Genomic DNA, 23,711 nt, shown 5'->3' with positions numbered 1-23,711 from the left:
CTTTCTCTTTCCCTTCCGTCCTGTTCCGTCCATCCTTTTTTCCCACTGCCCCAAAGGTAATTTCCATTAGATTCTCATTTAATCCTTTCAGTTTTTTTCTTTGAAATACAAGCAAATGAATACACATGCATACACAATACACACAATGCATGTTATTACATGTGAGGTACTGTGCTACATACAGTATTATGTGTCTTGCTTTAATCATGTAACAGCATATCCTAAAGATCTCTCCATTTTATTTTTTTATTTTTATTATTTTTTAAGATTTTATTTATTCACGAGAGACACAGAGAGAGAGGCACAGATCTAGGCAGAGGGAGAAGCAGGCTCCATGCAGGGACTTGATACGGGGCTTGATCCCGGAACTCCAGGATCATGCCCTGAGCCAAAGGCAGAGGCTCAACCACTGAGCCACCCAGGCATCCCTCTCCATTTTAATATAGCAATAGAGTGCTTGCTTTGGTAGCATATAATAATAATATAATAATAATAATAACAATAGCCACAGAGATACCTTCTTTACTCTTATTTAGAGCTAAATTATATTTCATTGTATAAACAGCAGTTCATTGCTGTCCCCTGTTGCTGGATACTTGCATGTTCCCAAGATTTGCTACAAGTAATACTGCAGTGAATAATTATGCACACATGGCATTTTGTATTTCAGTGCATATTTTAGCTCTGGCTTCCATAATCCTAGACTGAGGGTTTGAACAACAGAAATTTATTTTCTCATAGTTGAGAAGGCTGAAAGTCTGTGAACAGGGTGTCAGCGTGGTTAGGTTCTGGTGAGAGATCTCTTCCTGGTTTGCAGACTGTTGGCCATCTTCTCTCTGTGTCCTTACATGGGTTGGGGGGAGGAGAGAGAGCAAGTTCTCTGGCTCATCCTCCTAAAAGGGCACTAATCCCATCATGAGGGCTCTGCCTCATCTAAACATAATCTTCCAAAGTCCCATCTCCATGTACCATCACTTTGAGGGTTAGAGTGGCAACATATGAATTTTGGGGGCAGGGTGACACAGTTTAGAATATAGCAGCAGGTTTATCTTAAATTTCTAGAAATGAGATTGCTGATAGAATAATACATCTGTAATTTATTATATATTATACTTGGATCTTTGATGCACTTCAAATTTATCCTCATATGTAAAGTATGGATCCCATTTTTTCTTTTTCCAAATAGCTATCCACTTGTCACCAAACCATTTATTATAGTGACTTTCTTATTCCACTGATTGGAGAGTCTGCTTCTGTCACATACTAAATTTGTCATATAAAAAAAAAATTGTCATATATATTTGGGTCTATTTCTAAACTTTTTATTGTGTTTCATTGGCTTGTCTGTTCATGCTTCAGTTCCACACCATTTTAGTCATTGACTCTTTAGAATGTTTTAATGCCTGATAATCATCTCTCATTTTCTGATACCTCTTATTTCTCATTTCTGAATTTTCCCGATTGTTCTTACTTGTTTATGCTTCTATATAAATTTTCTTTTATTTAAATATTTACTATGGGAAATTTGAAAAAAATATATAAAGTATGAATCATCATATGTCCATTGTCCAGCTCCAGTGATTATCAGTATTTTGTTATTTGTGTTTCATTTATTTATTTCCCCTTCCCCTCTAATTTTTTTGGAGTATTTCACATATTTCATTCTTTTTTAAAAAATTTTATTTATTTATTCATGAAACACACACAGAGAGAGAGAGAGAGGCAGAGACATAGACTGAGGGAGAAGCAGGCTCCATGCAGGAAGCCTGATGTGGGACTTGATCCCCAAGCCCGGGACCACGCCCTGAGGTGAAGGCAGAAGTCAACGGCTGAGCCACCCAGGCATCCCCACCTATTTCATTCTTAAGTACTTTACTACTTATCTCTAATAGATAAGGCTTAAAAAAACAAAAACCCTAAAACTACAATGTCATCTCACCCAACAAAATTGATACTGATTAACAATTAATACTAGTAATGTAATATCCAAATCTAATTTAGTTTTTCCCTGATTTTTTTCTATTCTAGTTTTTTCATAGTTGGTCTGTGGAAATCAGGATCCATGCAGGTCATCACATTGCATTATTTGGTCAATGTGTCTTATAAATCTTTGACTTATTTTTTATTTTTTTATTTTTAATTTATTTTTTATTGGTGTTCAATAAATCTTTGACTTATAATGGCCTCCCTCTCCCCGACTGCCATATTGAATTTTCCTCAATTTCTTGTTTTACATGTTTCTTAAAAGATGTCTGTTATCCTTTTTTGTTACTTGTGTAAATATTTCAATCTTTTTAAAAATGATTTTGAATTTTTCTTCATTTTCTTGCCTGAGTTCTGTCAGTTCCTGTTCCACATTCTCTTGCTATTCACCCACTGCTGTCTGGGCCATCTGGTCCTCTGTTCATGTTGTGTGTTCTTTCAATACTATGATTATATCCTTAGGATTTTTAGTGTATTTTAGTATTTTCAGTATGCTGTTTTCATCTGCTTTGTGACAACATCTCTTTGGTGAATTTTCAATACCTTTTGGAAAGTTATATGCTCATTTTCATCCTTTTTCTCTTGGTTTCTTTGTGTTGGGGCAGATGGGCTGCCTTTTTGGTTACTTGTATTTGAATGAGATTGATTTTAGTAAAAGAACCGCAAGAGGCTTCCGATTTGAGAAATGGTCCTCTAGTAGTGTTCTTTTTTTAAAAAAAATTTATTTATGAGAGATTTATTTATTTATTTATTCATGAGAGACAGAGAGACAGGCAGAGACCCAGGCAGAGGGAGAAGCAGACTCTCTGTGGGGAGCCCCATGCAGGACCCGATCCCTGATCCCAGACCCTGGGACCATGCCCTGAGCAGAAGGCAGACACTCAACCACTGAGTCACCCAGGCATCCTTGCTCTGTTGATTTTGCATCTAAGCTGGCACTCTAATTATTTAGAATAGTTTAGTTGACTTTTTTAAGGTTTTCTTGGTATATAAATACATCCCCTGTAAATGACCATTTTTTCTTTTTCTAAATTTTGTGTCTGATTTCATTTTTTTATTCTACAGTTGTTTTTGATGATACTATTTTATTTTTGAAAAAAAAACCTGCTTCTTTGTTGCCTTCCTCCGTTGGCTGAATAATTTTGTTCTGATCCATCCTTTCACTGTTGGAGTAGCTATTTGAGGTTCCTGCCTCCATGTGAGGTGGTGAAGGGAATGTTTGTCAGTAGATAGGTATGTCTCTGTGTTTCGAGACTCCTGTCTCAGGTTTCCGTGATAGCTTTTAGAGTGTGTGATTGTGTATGCACGTGGGTTTTTAAAAGATTTATTTGATAAAGAGCACACACACACAAGCAGGGAAAGGGGCAGAGGGAGAGGGAAAGCAGATTCCCTGTTGAGCACAGAGCCTGACAATTGGGCTCAGTCCTATGACCCTGAGATAACCATCTGAGCTAAAAATAAGGTTCACACGTTTAACTTAATGAGCCACCTAGCCACCCTTCTTTTAATGTGTTTTAATTACTAGTCCTTTGGATTACAGAAGTATTTGACAGCCAGCCTCCCTCAGTGTCAATTTATACTTATTGGCTCAGGGATTTCTTTTACTTTCTTGGAATCCACTCATGTATTTAGAGGAATGCCTGCTATGTTTATTTTTTATTCTTGTTATATTTTGTGATGGGATAATTTTTAGGTTATTCTGGTGACGACATTGCTGGAAATGTAAGTCCTTAGAGATTGTTTTGAAAAACCAATGCTTATTAGATCCTTGGTTGAGAAAAAAAAAACTTTTTTTTTTTAATATTTTCTCTTTAGCATGCGGCAGAATTGATTAAAACAGTGGCATCTCGCTATGATGAATATGTCAATGTGAAAGATTTTTCTGACAAAATCAGCCGTGCTCTTACTGCAGCAAAGAAGGATAATGACTTCATTTATCATGATCGAGTTCCAGACCTTAAAGATCTAGATCCTATTGGCAAAGCCACACTTGTGAAATCTACCCCAGTCAGTGTACCTATCAGCCAGAAATTCACTGGTATGTCAAGTATTCAGATACGCTTTAATCTTACTTATCTTTCCTCAGTTTAATCTTTTTTTTTGTAGCTAAAATCATATAACTTCTATTGCATACTTGAGTATGATTTGTATTCATGTTGTTTGAAATGATTATGAGAATAAAAATGAAGTAAGTGTTGTATCTATAGTGAAATTTCAAGATGGAGAGTAAATGGTAATAATGTATATGTATACAACAGAGTCAGAATTTGAAACTGAGTAATGTTGGACTTTAAGCTTTTGTCATTTTGTTAACATTTGTTAAGATTCTGCCATTAAAAGTAAACATTCATAAATATGATTTTAAACATAAACTTATGGAGTCATGGTTGTATGAGATAAATGTTATAATATCCTTGGATATTGTAGATATATTCAATGTATAGTCTCTAATTGAGATCCTAAGAATAATACTCTTAAGTTATTGGGAAAGGGTGATTATTTTACTTATTTCTATTTAGCAAACAAGATGTGTTTACCATGTGCCAGGGACTCGTCTAAGTACAGATACTAGCTCAGAATTCATATTCTTACAATAGTCCCATGAGATAGGTACTATTATTATCTGCATTTGACTGATGAGGTTATTGATGTACAGAATGCTTAAGTAATTTATCCAATGTTGCAGAGCTAGGAAGTGGTGGAAGGACATGGAAATTAATCCATGGCACTGTGGGCTACTTAATCAGTTTAATCAACAGATGAACAGTTTATTTTCTTATGTGTAAGTCTTCTTTACCAAAGGTCTTTAAACGTCAATGACAAACACATCTTAAAAAGTTAAGAAAATTAAGTTCAGAGAAAAAGAAAGTTTTCATTGTCATTGTCCTTGAATATAGTCATCTAAAAATTCTCTTCATTGTACCTTTAATAATGGTTTTGATTTTTATATATTTATAGGCTTTATATGTGAATATTGGAAAAGGAATATGAGTATTCACTTTACAGATGGAGTTTTGTCTTGAAATTTTGTTGGAATTTTCATTCCTTATTTTAGATTTGTTTGAAAATATGGTTCCTGTGTCAGTACAGCAGTCATTGGCTGCCTATAATCAGAGGAAAGCTGACTTGGTTAATAGATCAATTGCTCAGATGAGAGAAGCCACCACTTTGGCAAATGGGTACGTAGAGCTTAACTTCCATAAATATGTCTCTAAAGTTTTAATGTTTTCTGTTTGATTGTTCTGTAACTAGTTTATGAACATTTTATTTTTTTGAGTTCGGAGCTGTACATCAAGGAATATGAAATAGCAAATACACATACACACTTCTTGTGGATATTTAGTGAGCCCTAGCAAATGTATTTGGAATAAATTTGATTAATGAAATGAACTGAGAAGTTTTGACCACTAATTTGCATTTTAGGGGGTATTTATTTGAGAGAGATGAGAAGTAGAAATGAACTTCTAAGTTAAGATACATGGTACATTCAGTATTCTGAATCAGTTTTTGTTTCTTGTGGATTAAGGCTAAAAAGTAATTCATTGGTTTTTAAAATATCTTAAGTAGAATTTTCAATAAAATACAACTGAATATACACGCATTTTAAGTGTGTAGTTCAGTTCTTTCTGATAAGTGTTCATACTCCTGTAACCACCACCACTATGATCAAGATAGAGAACATTTCCATCACCCTAAGAAATCCTTCATACCTCTTTCACCATAGTCCTTCTTCCCCTGGCCCTTAGCTACTGCTGTTTGCTCCCTCTTGTTCTAGGTTTAGTTTTACTTTTTATACAGTTTAATATGAATATAATTATTATAGTATATGTATTACATTATATGTATATTCCAGTATATAGTACATTGTAGTACTGCTATAGTATATGTAGTATGCAACACTTATGGTGTATATAGCACATACAGCATATACTCAAAATGTGATGGGCTTCTTTGAATTAGCATAATATTTTTGAGATTCATCTATGTTGGATCAATTTGATACTTTCTATTACTGAGCAGTATTTCGTTTTATGATTAAATAGCAGTTTGTTAATTCATTCATTGTTGGTAGACATATCAGTTGCTGTGACCATTGATGTACAAATTTTTGTGTGGATGTGTTTTATTTCCTTTGGGTAGATACTTAGGATTAGAATTGCAGAGTTGTGTGGTTGGTGTATGCTTAACTTCATGCAGAATAGTCAGATTGTTTTCCAAAGTGGTGGTTCCAGTTCATGTTCCCACCTGCACTTTTTAGGAAACCTTAACACTTGGTAGCATTGTCAGTCCTTTCAGTTTTAGCCATTTTAGTGTGTGTATCAGTATCACATTGGGGTTTAATTTACATTTCGGTGATTACTAATGACGTTGAGCAACTCTTCATGTGCTTTATTAGTCATTCATATGTCCATTGTGTGGTGTCCATTGAAATTTTTTGCTCATTCTTTTAAATTGAGTCTTTTGTGTTCATTACATATTTTAGAGCAAGTCCTTTGTCACATATATGCCATTGAGAATTTTTTCCCTAGTTTATTTTCCTTTTTCATGTTTTTAATTCTGATGAATGCATAGATTTTGACCTCATTTTTCTTTTTCTAGAAAGAAAACTTAAGTTTACTCTAATATCCCCTCCATTGTGTAAATGTAATGACAGAATATTTATTACTGTGTTGTAAAACTGAGAACATCTGATGAAGATTCTGTGATTAATACCTAGATTCGACTGTGTAGTTTTGACATTCTGCTTAGATGACATGATATTACAACTATTTTGTATGTTGTTTCTGACTTGTCAGTGGCAATGGGACAATCAGATGTATGATAAAAGATTGTATTTTTAAAAATTTCTTTAAAAAATTTACTTATCTGAGAGAGAGAAAGAGAGCAGAAGCAGGGTGAGAGGCAGAGGGAGAAGCAAACTCACTGCTGAGCAGGGAGCCTGATGCCTGACCTGGTGACGGAACTCTGGGATTATGACCTGAGCCAAAGGCAGACACCTAACCAACTGAGCCCCCCAGGAGCCCCTAAATTTTTTTTTTTTAAGATTTTATTTATTTATTAGAATGCACACATGAGCAGTGGGTAGGGGGGAATAAGGACAGAGGGACAAGCAGACTGTCTGCTGAGTGGGGAGTGCGATGCAGGTCTCAATCCCAGAACTGTAGATCATGACCTGAGCTGAAGTCAGATGTTTAACCAACTAAGCCATCCGAGCAACCAACCTTTTAGAGCCAGCCTCTAAAAGGTTGTGTTTTTTTAAGATAGAATTTTTGACTTTTAATTACTTAGACTGGAAGAAGTTAAGTTTGAGCTGTGAGTCCAAGGTAGCTAGTATTTTTTAATTTTTATTTCTTACTTTTTGCTCTTATTTTTTATTTTTAAAAGATTTTATTTATTCATTAGAGACAGAGAGGGAGACAGAGAGAGAGGCAGGCTCCCCGTAGAACATGGAGCCCAGTGTGGGGCTTGGTCCCAGAACCCCGGGATCATGACCTGAGCCAAAGGCAGATGCTCAACCAACTGAGCCACTCAGGCGCCCCTACTTTTGTTTTTAAATTCTGAATTGTGCACTTATTTCTTAACAGTTTTGTTTTAATTTTGTCAGACACTGATATTCTACTTTTTCCTTTATCTTTGTTTTATTTTTCCATTGATGAGGGTAATCCACTTTTTGGGGTGCTAATTCTTGCTATTAATTACGATACATAGGAGATGAATGTTTTAAAGATGATTTAGACTTTTAGATGACACAGTATCTCATCTTTTCAGGGTGTTAGCTTCCCTTAATCTTCCAGCAGCAATTGAAGATGTATCTGGAGATACTGTACCTCAGTCTATATTGACTAAGTCTACATCTGTGATTGAACAAGGAGGCATCCAGACTGTTGATCAGTTGATCAAAGAGCTACCTGAACTACTACAAAGAAATAGAGAAATATTAGATGAGGTATGTTTTAAGAGATTTGTTTTTTCAAGTAAAAACTGTTTTACCCCTTGGTGTCCAGCAGGGATTAGGACTGGATGCTTTCTTCTGTTGGATTTCATAGGGTAATACTCACCATCTTGATGAATTTACTGTGGCCTGGAACTGCCTTTCAGCTTTTAGAGGCATTCTGATTGAGAATGAGTTCATACATGTCTTATGGGTATATAAATGGACATAACAATCATACAACAATCATACATAACAATCATGTGACCATGATGTAATATTGATAAACTGTGAGAAATTACTATTACACAAACTGTTCAGAGCCTTCATAACTAATGATTTCTGTGAAAGATTAGATTTCTTGGTAAATGTGGACTTGGACTAAGGAAGTTAGGCCATCAAATGTTTTATAAGCTCACTGCATCTGTCTTCCAGTAGAGAGGGGATTTTATCAATAGGAATGGAACACTAAAGTTTTTTGGCTAAAGTCCATAGTTTGACAATGTTATTCTTTTACTGTGCCTTGAGCTCTTTCTCCTCATTGACTCATTTCTTTCTTTAATGATTAATGCATTCAAAATGGTTATATTGGGTGTTATCAGTTTAGGAATCATATCTTTTAGGTGACTTCTGTTAACAGTGCTTTAATCCATGATGTTTTAATTTTTCAGTTAACTTTCTCAGGATATTGTATTTACATCATTTCCAAGTACTTTGGGACAGGATAGAGTACTTAAGTATAGTTGACCCTTGAACAACATGGGGTGCCAACATCCCCATGCAGTTGGAAATCTGAGTATAACTTTTGTTTTGTTTTTTAAAGATTTTATTTATTTATTCATGAGAGACACACAGAGAGAGGCAGAGACAGGCAGAGGGAGAAGCAGGCTCCATGCAGGGAGCCCGATGTGGGACTCGATCCCGGGATTCCAGGATCATGCCCTGAGCCAAAGGCAGACACTCAACCACTGAACCACCCATCCGTCCCTGAGTATAACTTTTGATTCCCCCAAACATAACTACTTAGAGCCTGCTGTTGACTGGAAGCCTTACTGGTAACATGAACAGTTGATTAACACATATTTTGTATACTATATATATTATATATTACATTCTTAAAGTAAGCTAGGAAAAGGAAATGTTATTCAAATCAAAGAAAATAAAATTATAAAAAATCATACATTTATACTATTGTACTGTAAAAAAATCACTAATAAGTGGACCTACAAATTTCACATCTGTGTTTTCAAGGTTCATCTGTACTTAAGACAGTGTGAACCTTGGGGATGAGAATATTTACCTCTTAGGGTTTTTTTTTTTTTTAAAGACTTTATTTGTTCCTGAGAGACACAGAGAGTAGAGACACAGGCAGAGGGAGAAGCTGGCTCCTCGCGGGGAGCCGGATGTGGGACTGATCCTGGGACTCTAGGAACAATGCCCTGAGCCAAAGGCAGATGCTCAACCACTGAGCCACTCAGGCGTCCTCCTTCTAGGGTTTTTAAAAAGGATTACCTAAACTAAAACAGTGAAACCTGTAGCCTATGGAACACATGGTATTGCTTAATAAGTGACAGCTATTGTTACTGTGATGATGAGGGTTTTGTGATTATACTAACGGATTTGGTCATGGTGGTGGTGGCATATTAGCTATTGAAAAAGGTCAGGAAACTTAAATGAAAACTTACTGCAGTATTGGCCTGGGGAATCTGATTCATGAAGGGTTCCACATTATACTGTCAGTGTTACAGCCTCTTCTGATTATGTAGTCAATAATCAGAAAATTGAAAGCAAGCAGAATTGATGTTATATAGTTCAGTACCAAAGCCTTGCTGTACTGAGCTTGTTTGATATGCAGAATTTCAGACCCCCATCTCAGACCTTCTGAATCAGGATCTGCATTTAACAAGAGCCCAGGGTGATTTGTATGCACCATTAATGTTTGACAGACACTGCTCTTAGAGGTCTTAGCTTTATTCATGAGAATGCCTTATAGTCCTTTAAAATCTGTTGATTTTTGGGTCACACAAGCTTGTTATCTGGTGTTGCACTTGAAAGGATGTTAGAATAGTAGAGAGGCAGAGGGAGAAGAAAGTGGAGAGTGTTGTTTAAGATCACACGTACGTGAAAGCAACAAGTAGTCATTGATAGGGAGAAGACAAACACTGGAAGATGCAGGTATATCAAATCAAATAGTAGACTGGGGCAGTCAGTAAGCTATAGTAATAAACCATTTTTAATATTGGAGTTATATTTGGACTTGATTCTCAGCTTTTACTCTTAGCTGTGACCCTGGGCAGATTACTTAACATCTGCACGTCTCAGTTTCTTATCCAAGAAATAGTAGTATTTACCACATAAGATAGCCGTGAAGTGGGATCATGCATGTGCCTGCTAGTTAGTAGTTATTTAAATATTACTTAATTTTAAGATGTCATTGATTAGAAGATGCATTTTTGATTTTTGAAACCAGCTTTACAGAAAAAGAACATTACTGTATGTCAATTGTGAGGAGCATCTTCACTAGAAATTTTAATGTTTAAAAAGCTTATAATTAAAAACTGGCATTAGTGTGTATGGCATTTATCTGTTGTTTTGCCTATCTTAAAAATGAGGTACTTTTATTTAATTTTTTTAAAAAAGATTTTATTTATTTGTGAGAGAGAAAAAGAGGGAGGATGAGAATGAGCAGGGAGGAGCGGCAAAGGGAGAAGGATAAGCAGATTCCTTGCTGAGCGAAGAGCCCGATGTGGAGCTTGATCCTAGGACCCCAAGATCATGACCTGAGCTGAAGTCAAATGCTTATGCAACTGAGACACCTAGACTATCCTAATTATCTTGTTGGATATTTCTAACAGCCTTGTGAAGTAGTCACTGTTACTCTGTCAGCTGTATTGGAGAGTCTCATTTTAAGTAAGTTGTGAGTTGAGAAGTAACGTGAAGTTAGTCTTCTTTTTGAGTGTTCATCTTTCTGGTAGCTTTTAGAAATTTAGTCTTGATTTTCAGAAATTTTGAAGTATCCACCAGTTTATTTTTAAAATAATACCATTTATCTTTGCTAGGGACCTGTTGAGCCCTTTTAATTTTTGATTCATGTCTATGGATTCTGTTTTTTTCAGTTATTTCTTTTTCTCTGCTTTCTTCTAATGAATTTCAGTTAGATGGGTGGTGGTTCTTTTGATGATGATCAGTTTACATAACTTTCAACATTTCTTTTACTTCTTTACTTTGTGCTCTCGTTTCAGTAATTGGTTAGTTAGCTGTGTTTTTCAGCCATCCTATTGAGTTGTTTTGTTTTTCATTTTATTGATACCTTTTGTTTTGTTTTGTTTTGTATATGTTTTTATTGGAGTTCGATTTGCCAACAGATAGCCAGTGCTCATCCCGTCAAGTGCCCCGCTGAGTGCCCGTTACCCAGTCACCCAGTACCTTTTGTTTTCAGCATACCTAACTAATTCTTCTTAAAAATCTCCTGTATTTATTTCACAACTGTGTGTCTGTCTGTTTTTGAGGTAAAATTTGCATAACATAAAATTCATTTTAACCTCTTTACACTGTACATGACAGAAGCTGTTAGTACATTTGTGATACTCTGCAAGTACCAACACTGTCTAATTTCAGAGTGTTTCCATCACCCACTAGGAAACCCCATCCTCTTTAGCAGTCACTCCTCATTCTCCTTTGCCCCTGCTCTTGGCAGTCTCTACTCTGATTCTGTTTGTGTGGGTCTGCTTATTTTGGACATTTCATGTAAATGAAATTGTAAACAGTGTGTACACTCTTGCCTTCTGTCACTTAGCATAATGTTTCCAGGTTCATCCATGTTGTAGCACCAGCACTTCATTTCTTCTTATGGCTAACACTTCATTGTATAGATGTATCACATTTTGTTTATAAGGAATTGTTATCAGTAATAGATACTGGGATGTTTTGCTTTTTTGTTTATTAATAATGCTTTTTGTGAACAAGTTTTCTTAAGCACCTGTTTTAAATTCTCTTGAATATATATAGAAGAGTAGAGTTGTTGGGTCATACAGGAATTCGATGTTCAACTTTCTGAGGAACCACCAAACTATTTTCCAGAGCAGCAGCACCATTTGACATTCTTACCAGCAGTGTGTGAAGTTCACAGTTTTACATCCTTGCCAACCCATAGGTTCTGTTTTTTTAAATTGTAGCCATCCTTCTGGGTATAAAGTGGTATCTCATGGTTCTGGTTTAATCTTTATATATAGAAAATCCTAAAATTAATAATTTGATATAGGTATTGTACTGAATGTTTAGACCAACTTGGGGAGTATTGCCAATTCTTACAGTATTAAATCTTCCAAATCAAGAATATGGATGGGATGTCTTTCTATTTATTTAGGTCTTCAACAGTGTTTTTGTAGCTTTTAGTATACAAGTCATACACCTCCTTGGTTAAATTTATTCTTAAGTATTTTATTCTTTTTGATGCTATTGTAAATGGAATTGTCTTAATTTTCTTTTTGCATTGTTTGTTGCTAGAGTATAGATATAGAGTATAGATTTTGTATGTTGATTTTGTATTCTGTACCTTTACTAAATTTGTTTATTATCTCTAATGGCTATTTTGTGGATTCCTTAGCATTTTCTTTATATAAGGTCCTGTAAACTACAAGTAGAGATAGTTCTTCCTTTTTTGAGTGCCTTTTGTTTCTTTTTCTTAATTGCTGTAACCAGTGTAGTGTTGAATAGAAGTGATGACAAGACAGATGCTCTTGTCTTATCCCTGATCTCAGGGTGAAAGCTTCTCAAGTTTCCTTATGTGGTTTTAGCTCTGGGTTTTTCATGGATGTACTTTATGAGGTTGAGGAAATTCTACTCCTATTTGTTGAGTGTTTTTGCTTTTTTAATCATAAAAGGGCATTGGATTTTGTCAAATATTTTTTTCTGCATCTTGAGATGATCTTATGTTTTTTTTCCTTCATCCTACTAATACAGAGTATTATATTAATTGATTTTCAATGTGAACCATCTTTGCATCCTTAGGATATCCTACTTGGTCATGGTATATAATCCTTTGCTTTTGTTCTGAGAGAGGGTGTGTACACTTGAGCAGGTGGGAGAAGGGGCAGAGGGTAAAGGAGAGAAAATCTTAAGCAGGCTCCATGTCCAGTGCAGAGCCTGACTGGGGACTCTATCTCATGACCCTGAGATCATGACCTAAGCTGAAATCTAGAGTGGGACACTTAACTGACTGAGCCACCCAGGTGTAGCGGCATATAATCCTTTTAATTTGCTCCTGGATTTGGTTTGGTAGTATTTTTAAAATTTTTTTTTAGCATTTTCCATCTGTATTTATGTATCTGGTCTATAGTTTTGTAATATTTTTGACTTTTAACTTGTGTATCCTTATGGCTGTGTCTTTTGTAAATAGCATGTAGCAAGAGTTTTTGTCTTAATTTTGTTTGGCAGCCTTTATCTGTTGTCTGTGGAGGGTTAAATTCATTTATATTTACTTATTATTCATATATTTAGAATCATTTTCTACTACATTTTGTAGTTTCTATTTGTCTCTTTTTCATTCTGTATATTTCCTTCTCTTTCTTTGTTCTTCCCTGCCCCCTTCCCCCCACCTTTTCCTGGTTTTATTGAGTAGTTAGTTAGTTACTTTCTTTCCTTCCTTCCTTCCTTCCTTCCTTCCTTCCTTCCTTCCTTCCTTCCTTCCTTATAAACTCGTTGTATACTTGTGCTTTTCTTCTTTAAAGTTTATTATGTTGTGTCTGGCTAAGGATTTTCTTTCATTTCAATTGCTTGATGTTGATATTTTATTGGATCCAGTGAATCTGAGGAACTTTATCTTTCATCCATCCTGGAAAATTCTTAGTTTACATTTCCTGGAATATTTCTTTTTCCCTATTTCGTTATTATCTCTTTCTGGGTTGCTGATTATATTTAAGTTGAATCTTCTTAACTTTCTTTTTTCTTTTTAAGATTTTATTTATTTATTTATTTATTTGAGAGAGAAAGAATGAGATCACAAGCAGGGGGAGGGGCAGAGGGAGAAACAGACTCCTCACTGAGCATAGAACCTGATGTGGAGCTTGATCCCATGACCGACGTCATGATCTGAGCCAAAATCAAGAGTTGATGCTTAACTGACTGAGCCACCTAGATACCACTTAACTTTATTTTCCATGTCTCTTAATCCTTCTTATTTTCTTCCTCTGTGCTTTATTGTGTGTAATTTCTTTTGATCTATCTTCCTAGTTCAGTGGTTCTTTTCAGTTATACCTTAGCAGCTTTTAACTTGTCATTAGCTTCCTAATTTATTGTTACTTTTTATTTCTAGAAATTCTAACGTAGTCCTTTTTCATTTCTTCCTGTTTTCTTTCTCCTATGTCATACTTTTAATTTATCTCTTATTCTAAAAGGATATTAAATATATTTTATATTCTTTATCTTATAATTCCAGTATCTCTGATCCTCATAGTTTGGTTCTGTGATGGTCAGTTCCTTTTGCCAACTCTTGCTCATAATTGTTTGTTTCCTCTTGTGTTTGGTGGTTTGGTCTTTGTTTTTAATTTTTAAAACTTTTAATTTAGAATAATTTTAGACTTATAGAAAAGTTGCAGGTTTGGTACAGAGAACTCCTTCACCAAGCTAAAATCTTATGTAACCATGGTACATTTGTTGAAACTAAGAAATGAACATTGGTACAATATTATTACTCAGATTTTACCACATAGTTCATCAGCGCCCTTCTATTTCAAGATCCAATCCAAAATATTATAGTGCATTTAATGTTTAATGATTTTCTTTTTTTAAATTGTGAATTCACATTTCCTGAACTTATGTGGGAATTCTTTGGGGTCTGGGTTTTAAAGTGAATTCTAGAGAGAATTTTTATTTATTTTTATTTATTTATTTGTTGTGGTTTATCTTTTTATTAGAAGTCCATCTTAGGGCTTTGTGTCACACAGGTAGTGTGATTTCCAGTCCTAAGTTTAAGCTTTTGATTAGGAATCTTTTTTTTTTTTTTTTTAAGATTTATTTATTTATTTATTCATGAGGGCCACACAGAGAGAGATAGAGACATAGGCAGAGGGAGAAGCAGGCTCCTCACAGGGAGCCCGGATGCAGGACTCGATCCCGGATCCCAGCTGAGCCACTCAAGTGTCCCTTGATTAGGAATCTTAGGTGATACTTCTTTTTTATTTAGAGCCAAGACAAGTAAATATCCTTTTTAAAGATTCATCCACTGAGTGTCACCCCTTTGAAGTGTCCCAGTCTGAGAGAGGGTTGAGTCTTTGATGTGACCTCCACTCATAGCAGCCCCACCTGTGTTTCTTGTCTCCTACTGTTCCATTACATCTACACTCTAAGCCAGTAGTGAATTGTATATTTGGTGAACTGTGGACAGTGGACCAGTTTTGGCTTATGGCCTATTTTCTGTATGATTCACTAGTTAAGGATGATTTTTATCTTTTTTTAGAGGGTTTTTAAAAAACTATGACAGAGATGGTCCACAAAGGCCCACAAAGCTTAAAATATTTAGTGTTTGACAGAAAAGTTTGCAGACCGCTGCTCTAAAATGCCAGGGATTAACAGGTACCAGTACTCTAGCACTTGTTTTTTCTGGTAGATTATTAGCACTTTCTTGTATTTCTTGCCCCCTACTATTCTGTCTTCTCAGATATACATTCAAAAGTCATTTTTTAAAAAATATTTTATTTATTTATTCATGAGAGACACAGAGAATGAGAGAGAGAGAGGGGCAGAGACACAGGAAGAGGGAGAAGCAGGCTCCATGCAGGGAGCCTGACATGGGACTCAATCCCGGGTCTCCAGGATCACACCCTGGGCTGAAGGTGGTGCTAAACCACTGAGCCACCCGGGCTGCCCTAGAAGTCACTTTTAATTTATTTATTATTTATTTATTTTTTGAAGTCACTTTTTATATGTTAGAGTCTAAATCTTTTATTTTCATATAGTTAGATTAGTATCTTTCTCCTTGTTTTGTATATATCTAAGGTCTAAAGGCTTCCTGTTTCTTTTAATCTTAAAAAGAATCTTTGTTTAAAGTAGTCTTGATATATGGATATACATATAATCTTTTAGTTTTTCTTCTTAATTTTCTGAGCAAGGTAATAGCTAACAGTTTTATATTTTATAAGACCTTGTTAAATACATTTAACTTGGATTTGTGCAACAAAAATTGTACCATTTTATATTCCAGCCAGTAAAGTAGGGGCATTCCCATCTCATCAATTTTCACCTATATTAAATCTGACCATTTAAAAATGTTTTAAATTTTTTTATACCAGAAATGATATTTCATTGTTGCTTTGCCTCTTTTTTAACAGTCATTAAGATTGTTGGATGAAGAAGAAGCAACTGACAATGATTTAAGAGCAAAATTCAAGGAACGCTGGCAAAGGACACCATCTAATGAACTCTATAAGCCTTTAAGAGCAGGTAAAAATGTGATGTGCATAAATGGCTTTCACATGAAGAAATTCCCAATTTTTAAAAAAATTTTATTTTTAAGTTATCTCTGTACCCAGTGTGGGGGTTGAACTCACAATCCTGAAATCAAGAGTTGCATGTTCCACTGACCCAGCCAGCTAGGTACCCCTGTAAATTCCCAATTTAGATCCACATTTTTGCCTGATTAAATTAGAGTCAGTAAAAAAAAAAATAGAGTCAGTTGTAAAACCCTTTTTTGCTCTAACTGCTATTGTGAAAACACAGGTGTTTTTCCTTAGTTCCTTGTAAGATTAAAAAAATAAATAACAGAGATAATCCATGTTCATTCTAAGAAGTTCATATTCTTAAGAATTCTAAAAAAAATTCTTTTTTGAAAAAGATTTATTTTAGAGTGCATGTGCATGCATGCTTGTGCACAGGGAGTGGGGGCTGGGGTTAGGGGATAGGAGGGAGGAGGAGAGAATCTTCAACAGATTCCCTGATGATCGTGGAGCTGAATGTGGGGCTAGATCTCATGACCCTGAGATCGTGACCTGATCTGAAATCTAGAGTTGGATGCCCAACTGGCTGAGCCACCCAGGTGCCCCCAAAATTCTAAAAAATTCTTTAAAAAATAAAATTAAAATGATCCTGTAACTTTCTTTCCTTTTCCAAGCCCTGTACTTTTTTTCTTTTTTTAAGAACATTTATATGACCACTAGCTAACAGTGGTTCCAGGAACTATTAAGCTCTATGCATATTTTTAAAAGATAAGTGAGATCATTTTTAAAAAAATGATTTTATTTTACTAATTTGAGAGAGAGACATAGAGAGCTTGCACTCTTGTGTCCTCGAGTTGGAAGAGAGCCAGCGGGAGAGGGAGAGAGACAGTCTCAAGCAGGCTCTCCATTGAGTGCAGGGCTCCATCCCAAACTCTGAGATCATAACCTGAGCTGAAACCAGGAATCAGATGGATACTCAACTGACTGAGCCACTTGTGTGCCCCTATATGTTAAGGTCATATTACATGCATATGGGTTTATAATTTTATTTCACTTAGTAGTGGTTGGTAGAGGATGAGTTTTACCAGTTAATTTGAAGTCAAATTATTATTTTTTAATACTTTAATTATTAAGATTTGTGCTTGTTAAGATTAAGTGCCTTTGAGACTTCTTTTATTTCTCTGTAAAAGGAATTAATACTATTGAGATTTTTTTTCCCTAAAAATGTATTTAAGTCCGGTTGAAACAGTGATTCTTTGAGAGGGGAATACTTTTTAAAGTAAGCTATAACAGTTTTTATAGTGAATGATTTATTTCTATGTTAATGAGTTATAGGAAAGGATTAGACTAATGTCAGTTTTTATTTGGTAGACAATAACCACAAATGTATTTTAAGGTATAACTGCATTTTACCAGAAACAAAAAAGTGACAGGAGCTCAATTTCTATTATATAGTGAATGAGGACCCATGGAAGAGGGGGGAAAAAGTAAAGTTGGAGAGCAGAACTAAAATTACTATAAGTAGCCTATAAATGTTACTGGTTAAAGTCACTACTGTGCTTTGGTAACATTTTTTCCCCCTGCAGAGGGAACCACCTTCAGAGCAGTTTTGGATAAAGCTGTGCAAGCAGATGCGCAAGTGAAAGAACGTTATCAGTCTCACCGTGACACCATTGCTCTTCTGTGTAAGCCCGAGCCTGAGCTGAATGCTGCCATCCCTTCTGCTAACCCAGCAAAGACCATGCAGGGCAGTGAGGTAAGAAGATACATTTTGATGTGAGTGGTCATCTATTTATAAAAACTATGTTCAATGGGATGCTTGGGTGGCTCAGTGGTTTAGTGCCTGCCTTCGGCCCAGAGGGTAACCCTGGAGTCCCAAGATTGAGTCCCACGTCAGGCTCTATGTCAGGTTGCATGGAGCCCGCTTCTCCCTCTGCCTGTGTTTCTGTCTCTCATGAATAAATAAATAAAATCTTAAACAATGTTCAAGCTATAATGAACACAATGAATTGCCAATTTCCTTTTAAAAATGCAGATGTAAATTGATGTTGTTATATTTGAAGTAGCATGATATAGATGCTGTGTAATATAATAGGTTATTACATTAGTAATATTACTATCCTGTAATAATTTCTATTTATTGAATGTTTCTTATGAGCTCAGTAATGTATTCTAGATACTTTATAAGTTTGGTATTTAATTCAGGTTTTATAAAAGAAAGGCTTGGAAGCATAGAAACTTCCCTGAAGTGGAAGAATTGGATTTCGCCAGGTGCTCTTCTGACCATAAATTTTTTTTTTTAAAGATTTTATTTATGTATTCATGAGAGACACAGAGAAAGAGAGGCAGAGGGAGAAGCAGGCTCCATGCAGAAAGCCTGTTCTTTGTTGTTTGTTACATCATTCTCTACTGCCATCTACTGTATTCCACTAGGACTAATCTCTGGAGGGAAAATCACCCAGCTGTGCATGTTAATAAGTGGGTAACATCATTATGACATTTCTGCTTGTTGCAGGAAGGGGAAAATTAATAATAGGTCATGTGAGTCAGAAAGTACTAAGAGGAGAACATGCAAATATGCCTTAGTGGCTGATCACTGTAGTAGAGGTAGTAGAATAAGATAGACCCTGAAGTGCATAGGAAAATAAGCCAAGGGCAAGAAGTATTTGCTGAAAACTTCTTAAAAAGGTGAATTTCCTGGGATAGTAGATCTCAAAAATTACCAATTTTGTGCCTTGCCTGCCTGCCTTCCTTTCTTTCTTTTTTCTTTTCTTTTCTTTTCTTTTCTTTTCTTTTCTTTTCTTTTCTTTTCTTTTCTTTTCTTTTCTTTTCTTTTCTCTCTTCTCTTCTCTTCTCTTCTCTTCTCTTCTCTTCTCTTCTCTTCTCTTCTCTTCTCTTCTCTTCTCTTTTCTTTTCTTTTTTCTTTCTTTTCTTTCAGATTTTATTTATTCATGAGAGATACAGAGAGGCAGAGACCTAGAAGAGGGAGAAGCAGGCTCCCTGTAGGGAACCTGATGTGGGACTCAATCCCAGGATCCAGGGATCACGACCCAAGTCAAAGGCGGACACTCAACCACCTAGCCACCCAGGCGTTCCATGCCTTGCCTTTCCACAGAAGCATTTCATGTATTTCTTCCACCAAGACTTTGGATACCTACTCTGTAAGGCACTGTGCTAGGTACTTTGAAAAATCAGCAAATGAATCATACACAGCCTATGGTCCAGTGTGGAAGATTAGACCTATATAAGGATTACTATACAGGGTAGACATGTAGAAGTGTTGTGACTATAGAAAGTATGCTATGGGGGCAGCCTGGGTGGCTCAGTGGTTTAGTGCCACCTTCAGCCCAGGGCCTGATCTTGGAGACCTGGGATCGAGTCCTGTGTCAGGCTCCCTGCATGGAGCTTGCTTCTCCCTCCGCCTGTGTCTCTGCCTGCACCGCCCCCCCCCCCCCCGTATGTCTCTTATGAATAAATAAAATCTTAAAAAAAATTATGCTATGAGGTTTTAGATGATGAAGCACTTAAATTCTAGCATTTTGGAACTTCTCTCTTAAGAGGCTTCTTAAGGGATTGGCACAGGACGAGAACAGTAAATAGGTAGATAAAGTGAACACACACAAAATCTGAGGATGATGGAGTGAGTGGCATGTCAGAGATGCTACTAGAGGTTCTGTGGAAATGAGCCCCTATGAGACTACATAGTTTAATGTGTGCAGAACCCAAATCTCTAAAGGTGGGGGGAACTTGAATAAAAACAAAGAATATCAATTAGATGCTTTAAGGAAATGAGAGGAAAGGAGAAGGAAGGTGGTTAGATTAATTTGTGAGGAACAGAGACGGCAGACCCATAGAATGGCAACAAAGTCTGGCCCTTTTTAAATTTTAGGACAAAGAACATCCCTGTTTAGTATTCTCTTTTCTCTCTCTCTCTCTCTCTCTCTCTCTCTCTTTCATTTTTTTTAAAGTAATCTCTGTACCCAACGTGGGGCGTGAACTTACAACCTTGAGATCAAGAGTCGCATGCTCTACTGACTAAGCTAGCCAGGCGCTTCCTCTCCTTTTTGGTGTCTTGTACATGACTCAGAATTTCTCTGGCTTTTGTCCTTTGATTCTCCTGCTTTCCCTAGAAAAGCAAAAATGGTTTCTGCTGAGCAAATCAGAATAAGCATGCACTACATTTTTATTTTATACAGTTATAGTCACAGTTGCTTTTGTTAACTCATAGTGGTATTACATAGGGGAAGAAAACATTTATAGTCAATATGAAGTTATTTTACTGAAGCTAGATTTTCTGGATAAAAACAACCAAAAATTTTTTAGTGCTGTATTTGTCCACTCATCATGTGCCTTTGTCAAAAAAGACTAACATCATATGTTTATCAAAGCTATTTCAGATAGTCGTCATAGTTGTTGATGACACATTTTAGCCAGAGTTTTTTAATGATTAAAAGCATAGTCATTTGAATTCTGATTATTAAAGTGATACAGAGTACACTTTTTTTTTTTTCTTCAGAGTACACTTTTTATTAAGAAGTCTGATCTTAATGGAAGGGCTCTTTTTTTATCATGAAAGGGCCTACTATTTATCTCTGGTCTCTTTGGGCATCTGTCTTTAAGATTTTGAAAGACTATGAAAAATTTTACAAGCTAAGAGTAATTTATATTTAAAGACCCTTTTTTAAATACGGAGGACCATTGCTTGTGATTGTGCACCTCTGATCATCAGGGGTATGGAATCTAGTCACATTTGGCCGGCCAAACCTTGGCCCTAGTGCAGGGCCCAGAGGAACGGGCCTTTTTTTTTTTTTTGGACATAAGTATAAGTATATCCACTTACACTCACAGTATTGCATCTACCTGGGGTAATGGAGGAGTCCCTTTGGAAAAAAATCTCCCATCTCCCCAGAGATAGTGTGTAAAGTAGCACTGTCCAAAGCTGTGTGCCCTTCTAGGACTTGCTTTTTCCCGGTTCACAAAGTCCTCTTCTAGATTAGTGGGTGATCTATATATGCAGCTTTTATTCTTAGTTTTTCATAACAGAAGTGTCTAGACAGGTGTCGAGATTGCCTGGCATCTCTTTAGTCATTTGTTCACCAAACATTTGTGAAGACCTCCTATATGCCAGGAACCCATGGCACTATGGTCCCTAACAGAGAGAGATGGAAAACTCTAGGTTAGCTTTTGTAGGGTGAGTGTGATCAGGTTCCTGCTGTTCTGTTGAGATATTGTCATGTCTGCCTTTTCTGAAAATAAAATGGCACAGTCTGAAAAGTAAAGCTGAAAATCTTATTGAGAGTATTTGTTCTGTGACTAAATGTGTTTGGTTTTGTTAGATGCTATGGAGAGCCTTATCGTTTAAACAGGGCTGGCGAATTATGACCTAAATCCAGCCTGCCTCCTGTTTTTGTATGGCCTATGAGCCAAGAATGCCTTTTACATTTTTAAATGGTTGAAAAAAGTCAAAAGAATAATGTTCTATGACATGTGAACGTTACATGAAATTCAAATTTTAGTATCCATAAATAAACTTTCATTGGAGCATGGTTACACTCCTTTACATTTTGTCTATGGCTGCTTTCACACTAGAAAAGCAGAGTTGAATAGTTGGAAAAGAGACTATGGCTCACAAAGCCAAAAATATTTTTTTTTCTCCCCCTTCTGTTTGGTTCTTTACAGGAAAAGTTTGCAGCCCTTAGGCTTAAGGTGAAGTAGAGACAGCTGAGGTGATATCATTATTCCTGTCTTTCTGTTTGGCCTTATCTCCTTCCCTTCTGTCTTTTTTTACTATGTTTCAGCCATACTTGCCTTTTTTTTTTGTTCCCCTTTGAACATGCAAACGTTGTTTCTGCCTCAGGACTTTATTTTTTATTTTTAAAAAATATTTAATTTATTTATTCATGAAAGACATAGAAGCAGAGACATAGGCAGAGGGAGAAGCAGGCTCCCCACAAGGAGCCCGATGTGGAACTCGATCCCAGGACCCCGGGATCATGCCCTGAGCTGAAGGCAGAGATGTTCAACCACTGAGCCACCCAGGTGTCCCTGCCTCAGGACTTTAACATTTACTTTCCTTCTGTTGGAGTCTTTCTTTCCTTTGTATGGTTACTGCTTCTTTTTCTTTAAAGCTCCAGATGTCAGTCACCCTTTCCCTTCCTTTGTCATTGTCTACTATGTTGCTCTATTTTTGTGTATTTAATTCTCCCCTCTCTTCCCCTGTCCCCCACGTGAAGGAAGGACTCTGCTTTAGTAAATAGTTGTATTTTAGAGCCTAGAATAGTACTCAGTATGTAAGGATTCAGTGTTGATGGAATGATAGAACTACTTGCAGCCTCACTTAATAAAGGGATGCAATTAATTGCAGTTGAAAACTAATTGGAGCTGTTTTTAAAACATAGAAATAAACACAGCATTCTAATTATTATTTAAAACATTTTTAAATTGAGGTATAATCGACATAAAACATGTTTCAGGTGTGCAACATAATGATTCAATTGTATATATTGTGAAATGAGCACATTAAATTTAATGTTGGTCATCACACATAGTTCCAGAATTCTTTTCTTATAATGAGAACTTTTAAGATTTACTCTCAGTGACTTTCAAATATACAGTATATTATTATTTTAAGGATTTTATTTATTTGAGTGAGTGAGAGAAAGCACGTTTGGGGAGGAGAGGCAGAAGGAGAGGGAGAAGCAGAAGCCAGCTCCCCGCTGAGTGGGGAGACCAACGCTGGATTCCATCCAAAAACCCTGGGATCATGACCTGAGCTGAAGGCAGATGCTTAACTGACTGAGACACCCAGGAGTCCCACAATATAGTATTATTAACTATAGGTGCCATGCTGCACATTGTATTCTCATGACTTACTTATTTAATTAATGGAAGTTTGTACCTTTGGGTTACCGCCCACCCCTGTCCCTCACCTCAGGCAGCCATCAGTTTGTTATCTGTTATCTATTATTTGTTATCTATCTGTTGTTATCTATTTGTGAGCTTGTTTTTCTTTTAGATTCTACATATAAATGAGATTATAGGGTATTTGTCTTTTTCTGACTTGTGTCATTTAGCATAATGCCCTCAAGGTGCATTCATGACACCTATGGCAAGATTTTGTTCTTTTTTTTTAATAGCTGAATGTTCCTGTTTGTGTATATATACCACATCTTTATTCATTTGTCCATTGACAGACATTTAGGTTTCCATATCTTGCCTGTTGTAAATAATGCTACAGCAAACATGGGGGTGTAGAGATTCTAATTATTTATATATACTGTAACTTGATAACACATTAAGCCTCAGACTTGAGCGTATATAAGAAAATGTAGGCTGTGGTTTACTTTTCTTACTATTCTGGTCAT

The 23,711-nt window shown here is 36.1% G+C and overlaps 1 protein-coding gene across 2 annotated transcripts in view; it reads left to right on the top strand.

Annotated features, from left to right (window-relative positions):
- Positions 1–23,711, top strand: part of PDCD6IP (programmed cell death 6 interacting protein) — an 88,571-nt gene that overhangs the window by 37,359 nt on the left and 27,501 nt on the right. For both annotated transcript variants that reach the window (XM_077865916.1, XM_077865917.1), the window contains exons 8-12: positions 3,799–4,021; positions 5,039–5,162; positions 7,753–7,930; positions 16,243–16,354; positions 17,934–18,103. In XM_077865916.1, coding sequence (XP_077722042.1) covers positions 3,799–4,021; positions 5,039–5,162; positions 7,753–7,930; positions 16,243–16,354; positions 17,934–18,103 — 807 coding nt within the window. The remainder of the gene's footprint in view (positions 1–3,798; positions 4,022–5,038; positions 5,163–7,752; positions 7,931–16,242; positions 16,355–17,933; positions 18,104–23,711) is intronic.

The sequence above is a fragment of the Canis aureus genome, chromosome 22 (assembly GCF_053574225.1).
Source record: "Canis aureus isolate CA01 chromosome 22, VMU_Caureus_v.1.0, whole genome shotgun sequence".
NCBI lineage: Eukaryota > Metazoa > Chordata > Mammalia > Carnivora > Canidae > Canis > Canis aureus.
The sequence above is the reverse complement of the archived record's forward strand: the minus strand, read 5'-3'. Positions and strand labels throughout refer to the sequence as shown.